Source organism: Brachypodium distachyon, chromosome 3 (genome assembly GCF_000005505.3).
Source record: "Brachypodium distachyon strain Bd21 chromosome 3, Brachypodium_distachyon_v3.0, whole genome shotgun sequence".
Lineage (NCBI taxonomy): Eukaryota > Viridiplantae > Streptophyta > Magnoliopsida > Poales > Poaceae > Brachypodium > Brachypodium distachyon.
Window position 1 is genome coordinate 58,580,942 of NC_016133.3, and position 14,299 is coordinate 58,595,240.

Genomic DNA, 14,299 nt, shown 5'->3' on the forward strand with positions numbered 1-14,299 from the left:
TGCCGGCACAAGCAACTGAATTGAAGCATGCAAGGAACTACTATTTATATGTGTGCAAAGAAAGTGTTGTTGTATTTTCTTTTGTCTGACCACAAAGGTAATGATGTAGAAATTGTATGGTTATTTATTTTCTGAGATCCATTGCATGTTCTCTTTTATGTGAAAATTAACGAACTTGAGTTGACAAAAAATAGCAAGCCATCCCATAAGTATATTTCAGAAACATATACATCAGAACAGAAACATGTCACTGATAACAATACATAGTAGTAGTGTACGGTTGGAGTGTGTCATCAATTTATCATACAATGATTACGGACGCAGCAAAGCGCGTTTATCCATCTAGTTCGATCGAATAGAGATCATGTGTGCACTGCAGCTAGAGTCTTTGGATCCTCGTCGCCTTGCCGTTGTGCCATCGCTCTTCCACTAGCTAATCAAGATTCAAATCCAGAATATTTCGAGGTAATACAACAAGCTGGTTAACTTAATTACCATCGTAGTACGTACGTAGTCGATTATTATTATCTCTTGGAATGGACGGCAGGATTTGTGCCCTCGCTCTCAGGCTCTCACGCAGCGGAGGGGCCAGTGGAATCTTTCTGACAGAGGCGTCATTCAGATCCGATCATCTCTTCTCTTTCTGATAGAGGATTTGCATGTGTTGCGCTGAGGTGTTGCGCGCGCTAGCTGCGCTTGCACCACTTAGCTAAGCTAGGTCACGAAAAATGACACAGCTAAACGTGTCAACCTACGTGCTGATTAAACAAATTAAAGGAGCATACAGCTGGTATCAACGGCAAGCTAGCAACCTAGCTGCTAGGTTAAAACTCAGAAAAGAGAAGACATGATCGATGACCGAGACTGCTATAAATAGCCAGGAACCTTGCACACTGCAAATCATATTTCCATCGCCAAACCCTCCAATAGCAGCCAGCAGCTGAAAGATATCCATAGCTGCCGGCCGGCCGACGCCTGCATTGCGCCATGGTGAGGATGAGAGCACTGACGGTACTGGCAGTGATCTTCTTGGGCAGCGGTCTGCTTGTCTCAGCCGGGGGGCGCGATGAGATGCCCCTGGTGCCGGCGGTGTACGTTTTCGGCGACTCGACGATGGACGTGGGGAACAACCAGTACCTGGAGAACGGCGTGCCGCCGCGGCTTCCCTACGGCATCGACTTCCCGGGCTCCGTGCCCACCGGAAGGGCCAGCAACGGATACGTCATGTCCGACTCCGTCGGTGCGTATACATACATCCCTCGCGCGGATACACACACACACACACACACACTTTGCACTTTTCATTTCGTTTTGTTGTCAGATCGAAGCAGAATGCATGTTGATTACTGGAGTAGTGATTCCTTACCTGTGAAACAAAACGAAACATTGCAGCGAGGCTTTTGGGTTTCAACATGAGCCCGCCGGCTTACCTGTCGCTGACGCCAGAAACAAGCCATCAGATCCTCCGAGGTTACGGCGGGGTCAACTACGCTTCCGGTGGCTCCGGCATTCTCGACCGCACCAACACCACCGTAAGTAGTGCCATACCGGGGATTATTTATACTCCCTTTGACCGAAATTACTTGTCGAAATATTACATGTATCTAGACGCTTTTTACACATCGATACATCCGTATTTGGGCAAATTTGAGACAAGTAATACCGATCAGAGGGAGTATATATGTTGCGTACATATGTATATACTGGAGTATTTACTAAGTGACCCCTCTTTTTTCAACATGCGTCGATCGATCTTGAGAAGACCCAATACATCATCCCCTTGAGCCAGCAGGTGGAGTACTTTGCTTCCACCAAATCAAAGATGGCCCAGCACAACCCCGAAGAGATCGACAGCCTGCTCGCCAAGTCGCTCTTCCTCATCAGCGCCGGCGGCAATGACCTGCTCGCATTCCTTTGGTCGAACAGGACGAGCACGCGGCTCTTGTACGAGGCCATGCTGTCCAGTTACGAGCGGCAAGTGTACAGGCTCTACGGGTTGGGAGCGAGGCGGTTCGCTCTCATCAACGTGCCGGCCATCGGCTGCCTGCCGTTGATCAGGAACACCACGGACACCGGCGAGTCCGAGTGCGTCCATGACGACAACTTGCTCGCCAATGGCTTCAACAAAGCTCTGCGAACGCGGATGGCTGACCTCGCCCGGTCGCTGCTGCCGGAGATGAGTTTCTCCGTGGGGAACTCCTTCAACCTGGTGATCGTCTTCACGGGGAACCCCGACAACGGGTTCACGGAGGTGGCCAGCGCGTGCTGCGGCGGCGGGCGGCTCGGCGTGGGGATCGGGTGCCTGCACCCCGACGCGACGTACTGCGATGACCGCGACCAACACATCTACTGGGACGCTGTGCACAGCACCCAGGCCACTGCCAACAAGGCCGCCCATGCCATGTTTTCCTTGCCGGTTTGGCAGGGGTTCTCCTGGCCCGTCAACTTCCGGCAGCTGGTCTCTCCTTCCGTGACAGATGCAGCTGCATAGTTCTTGATTATCAGCTGCCTGTTTCGTTACGAGCGTTTCACCGTTTACTTTTCGAATAATTCGCAGTGATCTTCTAGCAGCTTTTTGTTTTTATCGGTTAGCTCGTTTAATCTGTTTCCCTTGAATTATCCTTTGTTAAACCACGAGCCGCGGTTGTTGTGCGTGCCGTGTCGTTAGGATCTTGCATAAAATAAAATAAGAATAAGCAGAAAAGCTGCGAAGGTTTACGCTGCACAAAAACAACCGGGTCTTCTGTCTCCTGTGCTAACATTACTACTTAAGATCCATCCAAAGAAAAGAAAAAAGATGTGCACTTTTTTTTGCGGGTAAAAGATGTACACTTTTCATTCCTTCTGCAGAGAGCCAGAGAAGGGGCCTTGAGCATGCGAATTGTAAGTTCAAACAAAAAGGCCAAATGGCCTGGAAATACACTCTTGAACAAAACTGCTGGGTTGAAATATCTGGCAGCGTGTGCATGTAAGCGTGTTAGCGTGTGTGATCAGTGTTGTACTTTTGTTGTTCAAGTCGATTTCGCACGCACCTTTTTTGTAAGGATGACATTTTTTTCTTTTATGGCTGTCCGTGGGTCCTGCCAGCAGCTTTTTTTTAAGCAACGATTTGGCTTTATTGATTCAAGAGACAAAGTACAAAAGATCAATACACGAACAAACACAAATAACAATGATACTCAATAAAACTAAAAGCTTCATCGTAGTCATTTGAAGTAAACTTCTCTTGATCCATCATTCGCATCTTGATGCTTCTCCATGTATTCTCATTGACAAAATTGCAGAATACCATCACTTCAAAGGTTTTGAAAAGCCGCATGAGTCGTCCACCTCAAACGATGAGAACCTAAGATCATTGAATGCACCATGAGAGGGGTCATGCCCCTTGCAAGACAAGCTGTAAAACTGCTTCTCCGTCGATGAATCAACAGAAAAAGACAAAAAATCCGAAAAGACGTGTCGTGAGAACCACTGATTCCATGGCATAGGTTGCAACGCCTAAACCAGGACGATGAAGAAATCATGACACCAATCTCCTAGACGACGACATTTCCATCGCCAAGACGCCACCGAGAAGCACACAAAACCTAACAAAAGAAGGTAGCAAAACTTGATGCCGGATGTTGATTCGTGATTCCCCTCGTCTCTTAAGGCCAGATCGGCCGTAAGAGACGAGGGGAACCGTTGGAAACTGAAACTTCTTCGAAGACGGCGGCTAGGGTTCTTAGATCGATTTTTTTTAGAGCGGGTTCTTAGATCGATGAGAAGAAGCGTTTTTTCCCCCTGCCAGCAGCTGGTTTCGAACTATGGAGGCCTAACTATACGCAGGTCTCATGTCGCAGATTGTATAACAGAAACCTAGAAAGTACTCCCTCTGATCCTAAATTCTTGACTCAAATTTGCCCAAATATAAATGTATCTATTCTTAAAAAACGTCTAGATACATGTATTATTTCGACAACAATTTAGGATCAGAGGGAGTAGCTTCTTTCTTTCAGAAACAGCCCAGAAAGTAGTAGCTGGTTTCAGTTTCGCCCGATATAGCGGAAGCCCATCCCTTCGTCCAATCTTACACTGGACCTATATGCGCAAGGCCTCCTGGTAGATGCCCATGAAGACGCATTCACGGATGGCCGGAGACCAAGACGGCCTAGAGAACCAGGACACGCAAACAACTGACTACGAAGTGGCTAGAGGGGCTCTGTACTAGCCTAGTACTACTAGGTGAGGCCTGCCCGTCCCCTCGAAAAAAAAAAGGCGAGGCCTGCCCTCGCCATTCCACGCAATAAACGTGGTCTAGGGTCAGCTGCTGGGCGTCGGTTTATTCCCGTGAGCGCACGATGCGCCGTAGAGTTTGCTAAATATTCCCTTTGCTCCCCGCGAAGTCAAACCTCTTGCACGTTGCACCACTAGTTACGGATTACGAGAGATAATCCACGTGCTTTTGCGCCCACGATTGCTGCTGCACGTCAGCACATGCATGCAGAGCACCATTTTAGTATACTCCCTTGTCAACTCTAGAAGTTCAGTGTCACGTGAAGGAGGAAGGTTCCTTCGTTTGAAGATAATGATAGATGCAAATATGGGATTTGCATTTCTTAAACGTGGAGCCATCGGATCTGCACGGAGATTTGCGTGGATATTTTATTTCCGTTTCTTATTTTTCTTGTCACGCGCCCCGCGCCCGGAGGCATCAGGTGCGGCAGACCCGGCTAGCTGCACAAAGAACGAAAAATGCGTGCATCGGGGCTGAAATTTGATTATTTGAACCCAGAGTTATCCCTACACATGTGCGTCTTCCCCAGCCCCCAGATCACAGGAAGCAGCTTTCTTTTCTCATCATTATCATTGTTAGAGACGTGAGTGGCTTTTTACCGAGTGTAAAAACAAGATAATTTTTTATCCTCATCATTTGTACTGTGGTAAGTACTCTGTATACATGATCGAATGGATCTCCTGCGTGCACTGCAGAGTCTTTGGATCCTCGTAGCCTTGCCGTTTGTGCCATCGCTCTCACTACCTAATCAATAATCAAATCCAGAGTATTTTCAAGTAATACGATATATAAAGCTGGTTAACTTAATTACCATCGGGCGGAGGGGTGGAATCTTGGAAACGTAGCTTTCTGACAGAGGCATCATCCAGATCCGGTCATCGTGTAGATCAGTTCTATTCGATCGTTGGCCTCCATGCACATACTCGATCATGGGTATGCATATTTAAGAGTGGGTATGCACGTGAGTTCACCGTCAAGTGGAAACCTCGTATTATGAAAACTAGCGTAGTGATCCGCGGCTAGATTTAATGATTTATTTTTTTTGTGTATTTTCGTTTTATTTTTCTAATTGCTTTATGAATGTTACCAATGATTAGATTGGTTTAAATTGAGTAAATTTCATAAAACACACATTTTGTTGCTACCGTATCACGTAACCACACCTGACACTAATTTTGTTGTAGAACCACAACTCTTAAGACCATTTTTCTCAAGTAACCCAAATTTGTTAGTTTAATGGGTTTGACCACATTTCTGGCATGTGTGGCACACATGTCATATGCCACATAAAAGTCAAGATCATAAGAAGTTGGGGTAAGGTAGGGGAGAAAAGGAGAGGGTTAGCAGGTCAGGTCGGGTCTGACGCTGACCTTGTATGTGACATGTGGGTGTGGTTTTGTGAAATTTACTTGTTTAAATTCATATCATTACATTGTAGATTAGGTAGTCATTACATGTTTTCGCAAAAGATTTGTATTTTATTAACATTGTCCACATTACAAAAGTGTTGAGTTGTACATGTAACATAAGTATTTTTGCGTGGAGATAATTTGAAAGGTTTGTATAGTTTTGTTAATCCTTTACTGTTATTTGGTATAGATGATATGCAATAACCATTCCATTTTATCCAGGCCGATTTGTATTTGTTAGTCCCTTCCCATCGCATGTACAACTTTTCTAAATCTCTTTTAGCCACAATGCAACACAAAATCTTCCTCATTCTGTCGTGTTGCTTCCAACAGCCGGTCAAGAGAGTCTGTCTGGTTGCGGCCGTTTTCGTAGAATAAACTGGTGCCTATGGTAGATCGGCTTCCGGCTGGTGTTTCATGCGAGTGTGTTGCTACCGTTCAACCACTATTTGCGTAGTCATGGATTTGGCGAGGTCCATCGCGGATGTATGAAAGCAGGAACGGAGCCCCCTCAGGAATAGAGAAAACCCTTAAAAATATGTAATGACACCGGTAAATTTTGAAGAACGAACCCAACCCTATATTTTTCTGACTTCGCCAATAAAAGCCGAAGGTGCTTGGTAGTCATGTCTTTTCATCCTATATACAGAGCATCTATCATGTGATCCATGTTGTTTCTTTCTTTTTGAAAATCGATCCTCTTTCGCTTATTGATTTCCTTTTTGCCTTACCTCCTCTGTTCAATATCAAGTGCGAAAGTTGTTGTGGATTAAATTCCCGCAACGTGTCAAGAAGCTAATTTGGATTAAATTCCGGCGTGTTCTCGTATGTATTTAAGTTTTGGGTCATGGTGTGTCTTGGAACAACTCTACCGGGTTTTGATGGCAATGACTTGGCAAGATTACCTCGTTGGTTGTTGTGGCCTACGCGTGATGCTGGGCTGCCTATTCCATACCGATGATCAGGACCTTCGACGGCTATGACCGAGGTGCTCGATCGCTCGGGGGCCTCAAATCAATGAAGGATTAGTTATGGTATTAACCGACGGAAAAGAAAAAAAATCAATAATCACGGCTCGCATGGAGGAAAATAGAAAAAAGACAAACCGCCCTGCCGTCGGTTCCACTCTGTCGCTTGATTGGTGTGTCTGTTTGTTCGACTTCGATCGCTGCGCAACCTGCTTCGTCCTGACGGCCTGCTTGCTGCCTGCTCCGCTGGCCACGGCCCGCCGATGCCCTGAGTGCTGGCTTACTGCCGAGTGTTTGCCGTCCGTCCGTCCGCCCTCCGTAGTGCGCGGCTGCTACACTGCCCTTGCGTTCCGCGTCGGCGCTTCCCGCTGCGCGGCTTGCGCGGGCACCTCGGTCCTGCCGATCAGCCAATGACTCCTGGCTTGCCTACGGTTGGGTTGTATTTCGGATTGATTTTTATTTTGTCAGATCTTCGGTTTCCATATCGGCCTCCTACGAATCTACGATCAGATTGATTGGCTTCTAACAAATCTGAGCCGCACGGTACAATCTTGCCATAGAATTTCTGCTACTTTAATTAGATATTAGATAAAGCACATTGGTTGAGGTAATTTCGACGAAGGGCCGTTTCACGTTCGTGCTTTGTTCGTATAAGAAAAATAACAAGGTAATGTACCGATCCCATCGATTTATTTCCCAAGAGAAGCAGACACAAGCATGCAACCAGTGAGCATCAATGTAGCTTTAATTACACTTTGTTCCAAAACATAAGTATAATTCTCAATTAAATTTTCGGAAAAGTATATTTTTGCTCCCACAATTGGCGGTGAACCATAGAAATGATCTCTAAACTCAGAATTGTATACATCTGACCTCTCAATTAGGAAAATGAGATATTTTTTATCCTCTCTCCTGGATTAAATGGTTTTGACTTCTCGTATGGCCCGGTTTTCTCAAGATTTTTCCACATCGGATGCCGCTATTTGGCTTCAGGTTTCCCCAAAAAATAATCCTAAACTCGAATTCAGTATATTTGATCTCTAAATTGTGCAAGGTGACATCCGACATGAAAAAACGTGCCACGTGGAAACCGTTCAAATCCGGAAAAAGATTTCTGAGTTCACCTACAATTTATAGGCTTCATGGCCAACTGAGGAAACTCGCTTGTTTCAACCATGCCAATCATGATTTGATTAACTGTTCAAAAGGACAGAACGGTCATTGGTATTTTCATGTGTTGCACCACTTAGCTAGGTCACGAGAAATCACGAAATGACAAGTAAACGTGTCCACACCCTGCTCGTTAACGAAAGGAGCACACACTGGGACCATCGGCAAAAGAGAAGAGGTGACCGATCACCATGCAACATTGCTATAAATAGCCGGGAACCTGGCACCAGCAATTCACCCTCCATCGCCAAACCCTCCACTCTCGAGTAGCAGCTGCCGGGCGACGCCTGCATTGCGCCATGACGAGGAGGAGAGCACTGGCCGCCAACGGCAAGGCTCTGATGGTACTGGCAGTGATCTTCTTGGGCGGCGGTCTGCTTGTCTCGGCGGTGGCAAGGGAGCGCGAGGAGGTGCCGCCCCTGGTGCCGGCGGTGTACGTTTTCGGCGACTCGACGATGGACATCGGGAACAACCGGTACCTGGAGAACGCCGAGCCGCTGCAGTTTCCCTACGGCATCGACTTACCGGGCGTGCCCACCGGAAGGGCCAGCAACGGATACGTCATGTCCGACTCCATCGGTTCGTCTATATACATGCCACGAGCAGATGCTTTGCATATTCGCTTTACTTTTTCGTTTTTGTCAGATCGAAGCAAAGAATGCATGTCGATTACCACTAATTTCTTAAAATGTTACTGCAGCGAGGCATTTGGGTTTCAACATGAGTCCGCCGGCTTACCTGTCGCTGACACCAGAAACAAGCCATCAGATCCTCCGAGGTTATGGCGGGGTCAACTACGCTTCCGGTGGATCCGGCATTCTCGACGACACCAACACCACCGTAAGTAGTGCTGCTTCTCATTTTTGCGTACATACATATAGATACAGCTGGAGTATAGATTTACTGATTAAGTTATCCTCTTTTTTTCAATATGCATGGATCGATCTCCTGAGAAGACCCAGTACATCATCCCCTTGAGCCAGCAGGTGGAGTACTTCGCGGCCACAAAGTTAGAGATGACCGAGGACAACCCCGGCGACATCAAGCACCTGCTCTCCGAGTCGCTCTTCCTCATCAGTGCCGGCGGCAACGACATGTTCGCCTTCCTTAAGAAGAACCCGACCCCGACGACAGAGCAGGTGGTGGCTTTCTACACGTCCCTGCTTAACAAGTACGCGCAGCACGTGCGCAAGCTCTACAGGCTAGGCGCTCGGCGGTTCGGCGTCCTCGACGTGCCGCCCATCGGCTGCTTGCCGCTCATCAGGAACAGCTCGGATACCGGAGAGCACGAGTGCGTGGAGGACGCCAACAAGCTCGCCAAGGGCTTCAACGACGCTCTCCGTTGGCGGATGGCTATCATCGCCGGGTTGCGGCCCGAGATGAGGTACTCCGTGGGGAGCTCCTACGAAATGGCGCTCTCCTTGACGGAAAACCACCCGGGGAACGGGTTCACGGAGGTGGCCAGCGCCTGCTGCGGCGGCGGGCGGCTCGGCGTCGACGTCTTCTGCAGCCTGCCCGGCGCGACCTTCTGCCGCCGCCGCGACCACCACCTCTACTGGGACTTTGTGCACAGCACCGAGGCAGCTTACAACAAGGGCGCCCAGGCCATCTTCGACTTACCGGCGGAGCAAAAGTTCGCCACGCCCATCAACTTCAGGGAGCTCGTCTCTTCTCCTTCAATGATCGATGCGATTGCACGGTCTTGATTTTATCAGCTGCTTATTTCAGTTTACCTCGTTTGAATAATTCAGTTTCACTTAATTAGCTTTCAGCTAGCTAGCTAGTCTTCTACTAGCAGCTTTTAGTTATTTCCGTTTGTTGAACTATGTTAAACCACGAGCCGCGACTGTTGTGCGTGCCGGGTCGTTAGGATCTTGCATATGCCGATCGAGCTGGGCTTGTTTCCTCCTCGTGAGATGGCACAACTCGAACGGGATCGTGCCTAGTGCAACTCGGCAATGTCGTTTCTATCGCTAATAAAATAAGGAGCAAATGTTTACGCTGCACAAAAAACACCCGAGTCTCAATTCAGGTTATTTATTTCATGTTTTGAGTCTCCTGTGCTAACATTACTCAAGATCCATCGATAGAGAAACGATGCACCCTTTAATTTGATTCCATTCATAGGTCTATGGAGACGTTATGCATGCGAATTCAGGTTATTTTTTTGTGGCCTTCGGCGCCGCCGTGGGCTTTTCACTTTCCTAGATTTTTCGTGAGTAACAGGCTTTTTTTAGAGGCCGCCTCATATATGGAGCGGTACAGATACGATTTATCGACTCAAACGGATGGGCTCGTACGATGCTGCTAATAGCCGGCCCATCTAGGCCCGTGTCTCTGCGTCCCCAGCGTAAAGCTCGATCAAGCTAGCTGGTCAAGAGAAGCAGGACACGCACACGCAGACACACGCTGCTAGTGCTCTCCAGGTGCAACGGCCAGGCCGGCTCGGCCGGTCCCTAAAACTCTTTTTGGTGCGGCGCATTACATCGCCAACTACCTTATCGTCATCTTTGGACCGGCCGGTCATACATACGGGATCGATGCACTCGCCGAAAAGCTCTTGCCCTTTTCCGTTTGTTCCATATCCATCGGTTAATTGGTTACAGAAAGGATGGGCAGTGCAGCAATATGCTCCCCAATCCCCATAGTGGCAGGATAGAGATGCACACATACGTCTTCCCCTGCCCCAACCACGTATACGGTGACTTATTCGTTCACATCATCATGAATGGATCGAGATCATCTCGTGCAATGTGCGCTGCAGAGTATTTGGATCATCGATCACTTGCAGCTGTGCCATCGCTCTCACTAGCTAATTATACGGAAAGACCCAAATTTGGCGTATTTTGAGCTGATACAATAAAAGTTGGTTAAGTTACCATCATACTTACATGGCACGTACGTACTCGATTATTATTTTTTGGGAATGAATGGCATTATTTGTGGCCTTTCGACGCGGATAAGCGGTGGAACCGTGGAAACATAGCTTACTGAAAGATCAGAGGCATCATTCTCCGGTCACCATATAGATCGATCAGTTCTGTTTGTTTGGCTCCATTTATATGTTGGAGTTGTATATGGTTTACGCACATGGGAACATTATCGAGTGGAACATGCCTCACATAAAAACAAGGTGTTCCGATCGCTTAAGTATGAGTGGGATTGATGAATTGGGACCAGCTAAGTTAGATTATTACAGTCAATGATATGGGTCGGTACACACATATACCGTGTGGCATGTATATACAAGCATGCCTAGACGAATGACCAATTCATGTTCGTGCTTGCGCGTACAAGGCAAAGAACAAGCAATCCATCGAGCTTTTCCCGGGGAAGAGAGAGAGAGAGAGATATTTACATGTGTTTCTTACCTTGAATTGCATGTTTTCAAGTTTGTTTGTATTTGGTTCTTTCCTGACTTGAGTTGTCAGGCTGCAACGACAATTTCTCACTCCTTCTTAATGCAATAGCAGAGCACATGCTTTTTTCTCTAAAAAAAGAAAATTACAACCAAAAAACATGCAATTATGCGTGGTTAATTTAGAGACCTATCGCGATCCAGAGAGAAGAGCGAGTCTAATGCCACATCACATCAGAAGATAGAGGGAGAGCGAGGGCGATGGGTGTGCGAAAGAAGGAAAGAGATCGCCGCCTTTTTTATATCGCCTCCATGAATCAACTAGAGTTTGGCTCGAACAAGGATGAACTATGTGCCGTTACACTCTCACACATACACCGTTTCACTAAATAAAAGTAGCATGAGTGGAACAACAAGTCTTACATTTTCATATGAAACTTGAGAGTAGTTAAGAGGTGATAAACAAATTGAAGAAGCCAGAAAGACATGAATGATCAGGTGCTACTCCAGTTCATATAACATCTGTCCTCAGCCATTGGAAGAATAATTATAACATTAGATTAATGATTCTGTAATGGCTCAGATAAAAAGTACCCCGGCCAGCTAACTCTGCCTTTTTGTGTTGCATATGTAAATATTTAAAATTAAGAAAAAGTTGTGAGGATAAAGAGCGAAAGCGATAAGTGGTACTTTGGGAACTTCGGTTAAGAACACATTTTTTTTTCCGGCTAACTGCACAAATCCAGCTAATTACCCGTCAAATCTTTGTAAAATTCCCGTGTTTCAACCGTGCCATTTTTACGAGGGAATCATGTACGACTTGTATTTTAGTTTATTTTGCAGACGAATGAGCCAGTTAATTAAGTATTTTAAAGTGGCAGCAGCCGGCCGGTAGGTACACTTGGCTACGAAGTGGACCTTTTTTTGGGAGGGAAACCAGGAAGTGGAATTGTTCACGGGAAACCAGACGAAATGGCAAATGACCAACGTGTCCACCTACTCCTTTTAAAAAGGAGCTTCGTGGGATCATTTGCAAAGGTTAGAACTGGGAAAAGAGGAGAGATGATGCTTGCTGCACGGTTCTTGTTGCACATTCATTTTATTCAACGGATCAATCCCTTCATGGTCAAGAGACAAACAGAGTGCCATAACCGACTGATACTCTATCCAGGTCGTGCTTTATAAAGAGCCAGGAGGAGCCCGGTCTAATAACTTGCTCCGACCCACAAAATACTCCACAGGACCACAGCCACAGGTAGATTGCCCCGCTACCATTCCAAGCACATATTCCCTGGGCGCGATCGATCCATCCATCCACCAGCTGCCTTGCCCTGCAATTCATCTTCTACCAGCAAACCCTCCATAGCAGCTAGCTAGCAAAGCTTTCAAGCTTAGCATGCGAGCAAATCCTTTCTGAAACACAGTTACAGAAAGACACAGATAACTTTGCAAAGGGCGCCATGACGAGGGTGAGAGGAGGCAATTACAAGGCTCTGATGGTACTACCGGCAATGATCCTTGTCTGCGGCGGCGGTCTGCTTGTCGCGGCGAGGGGGCGCGAGGAGGCGCACCTGGTGCCGGCGGTGTACGTGTTCGGCGACTCGACGGTGGACGTGGGGAACAACCAGTTCCTGCCGGGGTTCAAGCCGGGGCAGCTTCCCTACGGCATCGACTTCCCGGGCTCCAGACCCACCGGAAGGTTCAGTAATGGATACAACACAGCCGACTCCATCGGTGAGTTTTTTTTGCACTTTCCTTTTCGGTTTCTGTCGGATCGAGCAAAATACATGTTGGTTATACCATTTCTTACCCGTGTAATGAACAAACTGAAAATGCAGCGAGGCTTGTGGGATTCAAGAGGAGCCCGCCGGCTTACCTGTCGCTGACGCCAGAAACGAGCCGTCAGATTGTCCGAGGCTTCCGTGGTGTCAACTACGCTTCCGGTGGATCCGGCATTCTCGACACCACCGTAAGTACTACTGCTACTGAAACATATATGCTCCTTTTATGCATCTTTAACGAAGTACTACAGCATTTACTAATTTGCTCTCAATATGCATGATGGGTCGGTCTGCAGGGTAACGGTACCATCACGTTGACAAAGCAGGTGGAGTTCTTCGCGGCCACCAAGTCAAACATGACCAACCCCAACCCGGGCAAGATCGACGAGCTGCTGTCCAAGTCGCTCTTCCTCATCAGCGACGGCGGCAACGACTTCTTCGCCTTCCTCTCGGAGAACCGGACAGCCGCCGAGGTCCCGTCCTTGTACGCGGACCTTCTCTCCAACTACACCCGGCACGTCCAAACGCTCTACAAACTCGGCGCAAGGCGGTTCGGCGTCATCGACGTGCCGCCCATCGGGTGCGTGCCGGCGATCCGGGCCACGTCCCCTTCAGGAGAAACCAAGTGCGTCGAAGGCGCAAACGCGCTCGCCAAAGGCTTCAACGACGCGCTGCGGAAGCTCATGGCGGGGCTCGCCGCTAAGCTTCCCGGGATGAAGTACTCCGTGGGGAGCTCGTACAACGTGATCACCTTCGTCACGGCGCACCCGGGGTATGCCGGGTTTAGGGACGTGGCTAGCGCGTGCTGCGGCGGCGGGCGCCTTGGCGGGGAAGTCGGGTGTTTGCCGAATTCGACCTACTGTGCGAACCGCAATGACCATTTGTTCTGGGACGCCGTGCACGGTACCGAGGCCACGGCTAGGAGGGGCGCCGCGGTCATCTTCGCTGCTCCCGTCAAGCTCGGGTTCGCCGCGCCGATTAACTTCAAGCAGCTCGTCTCTTCTTCTTGATGGCCGATTCCACGTGGTCTTTGATTTATCTGTTGTTAATTTGGTTACGATTGTTCGCTGTTTACTTTTAGATGGATCGATCGAGAGAGAAAAAAGATGTACACTTTTGATTCCTTTTGTAGATATCAGGGAAGGGTGCCGTCATGCAATGCGAATTCTAGTGTCAGACAGAAAAGGCCAAATGGCTTGGAAATACACTCTTGAATAAGATTGTTGGCTTGCAGTATTTGGGTGCGTGCTAGCGTGTGATCAGTCGCACTATTTCGCATTGTTGCTGAGGTCAACTTTGCAACTTTTTTTTTGTTGATCGAGGAAAACGTTTTTTCT

The 14,299-nt window shown here is 47.9% G+C and overlaps 3 protein-coding genes across 3 annotated transcripts; all 3 read left to right on the plus strand.

The window, feature by feature from the left end:
* The first annotated feature begins 850 nt into the window (after window positions 1-850).
* On the plus strand, window positions 851-2,737 carry LOC100828207 (GDSL esterase/lipase At5g55050). Its single transcript, XM_010237839.3, has 3 exons — window positions 851-1,240; window positions 1,393-1,532; window positions 1,763-2,737. Exons 1-3 carry the CDS (start codon window positions 988-990, stop codon window positions 2,489-2,491), a joined length of 1,122 nt encoding a protein of 373 aa, XP_010236141.1. The 5' UTR covers window positions 851-987; the 3' UTR covers window positions 2,492-2,737.
* Window positions 2,738-8,044: 5,307 nt separating this feature from the next.
* On the plus strand, window positions 8,045-9,836 carry LOC100828509 (GDSL esterase/lipase At5g55050). The gene is made up of 3 exons (XM_010237840.3): window positions 8,045-8,402; window positions 8,524-8,663; window positions 8,780-9,836. The coding sequence occupies exons 1-3, from the start codon at window positions 8,123-8,125 to the stop codon at window positions 9,527-9,529; spliced, it is 1,170 nt and encodes a 389-aa protein (XP_010236142.1). The 5' UTR covers window positions 8,045-8,122; the 3' UTR covers window positions 9,530-9,836.
* Window positions 9,837-12,319: 2,483 nt separating this feature from the next.
* LOC100828810 (GDSL esterase/lipase At5g55050) lies at window positions 12,320-14,198 on the plus strand. Its single transcript, XM_003573071.4, has 3 exons — window positions 12,320-12,915; window positions 13,020-13,150; window positions 13,259-14,198. Exons 1-3 carry the CDS (start codon window positions 12,642-12,644, stop codon window positions 13,970-13,972), a joined length of 1,119 nt encoding a protein of 372 aa, XP_003573119.1. The 5' UTR covers window positions 12,320-12,641; the 3' UTR covers window positions 13,973-14,198.
* Window positions 14,199-14,299: the final 101 nt, after the last annotated feature.

Coding starts and splice junctions, on each gene's coding strand:
- LOC100828207 (XM_010237839.3), top strand. CDS start 988: ATGGTGAGGATGAGAGCACTGACGGTACTGGCAGTGATCTTCTTGGGC. Junction 1,241..1,392: donor CGTCATGTCCGACTCCGTCG/GTGCGTATACAT, acceptor GAAACATTGCAG/CGAGGCTTTTGGGTTTCAAC. Junction 1,533..1,762: donor TCGACCGCACCAACACCACC/GTAAGTAGTGCC, acceptor GATCTTGAGAAG/ACCCAATACATCATCCCCTT.
- LOC100828810 (XM_003573071.4), top strand. CDS start 12,642: ATGACGAGGGTGAGAGGAGGCAATTACAAGGCTCTGATGGTACTACCG. Junction 12,916..13,019: donor CAACACAGCCGACTCCATCG/GTGAGTTTTTTT, acceptor CTGAAAATGCAG/CGAGGCTTGTGGGATTCAAG. Junction 13,151..13,258: donor CCGGCATTCTCGACACCACC/GTAAGTACTACT, acceptor GTCGGTCTGCAG/GGTAACGGTACCATCACGTT.
- LOC100828509 (XM_010237840.3), top strand. CDS start 8,123: ATGACGAGGAGGAGAGCACTGGCCGCCAACGGCAAGGCTCTGATGGTA. Junction 8,403..8,523: donor CGTCATGTCCGACTCCATCG/GTTCGTCTATAT, acceptor ATGTTACTGCAG/CGAGGCATTTGGGTTTCAAC. Junction 8,664..8,779: donor TCGACGACACCAACACCACC/GTAAGTAGTGCT, acceptor TCTCCTGAGAAG/ACCCAGTACATCATCCCCTT.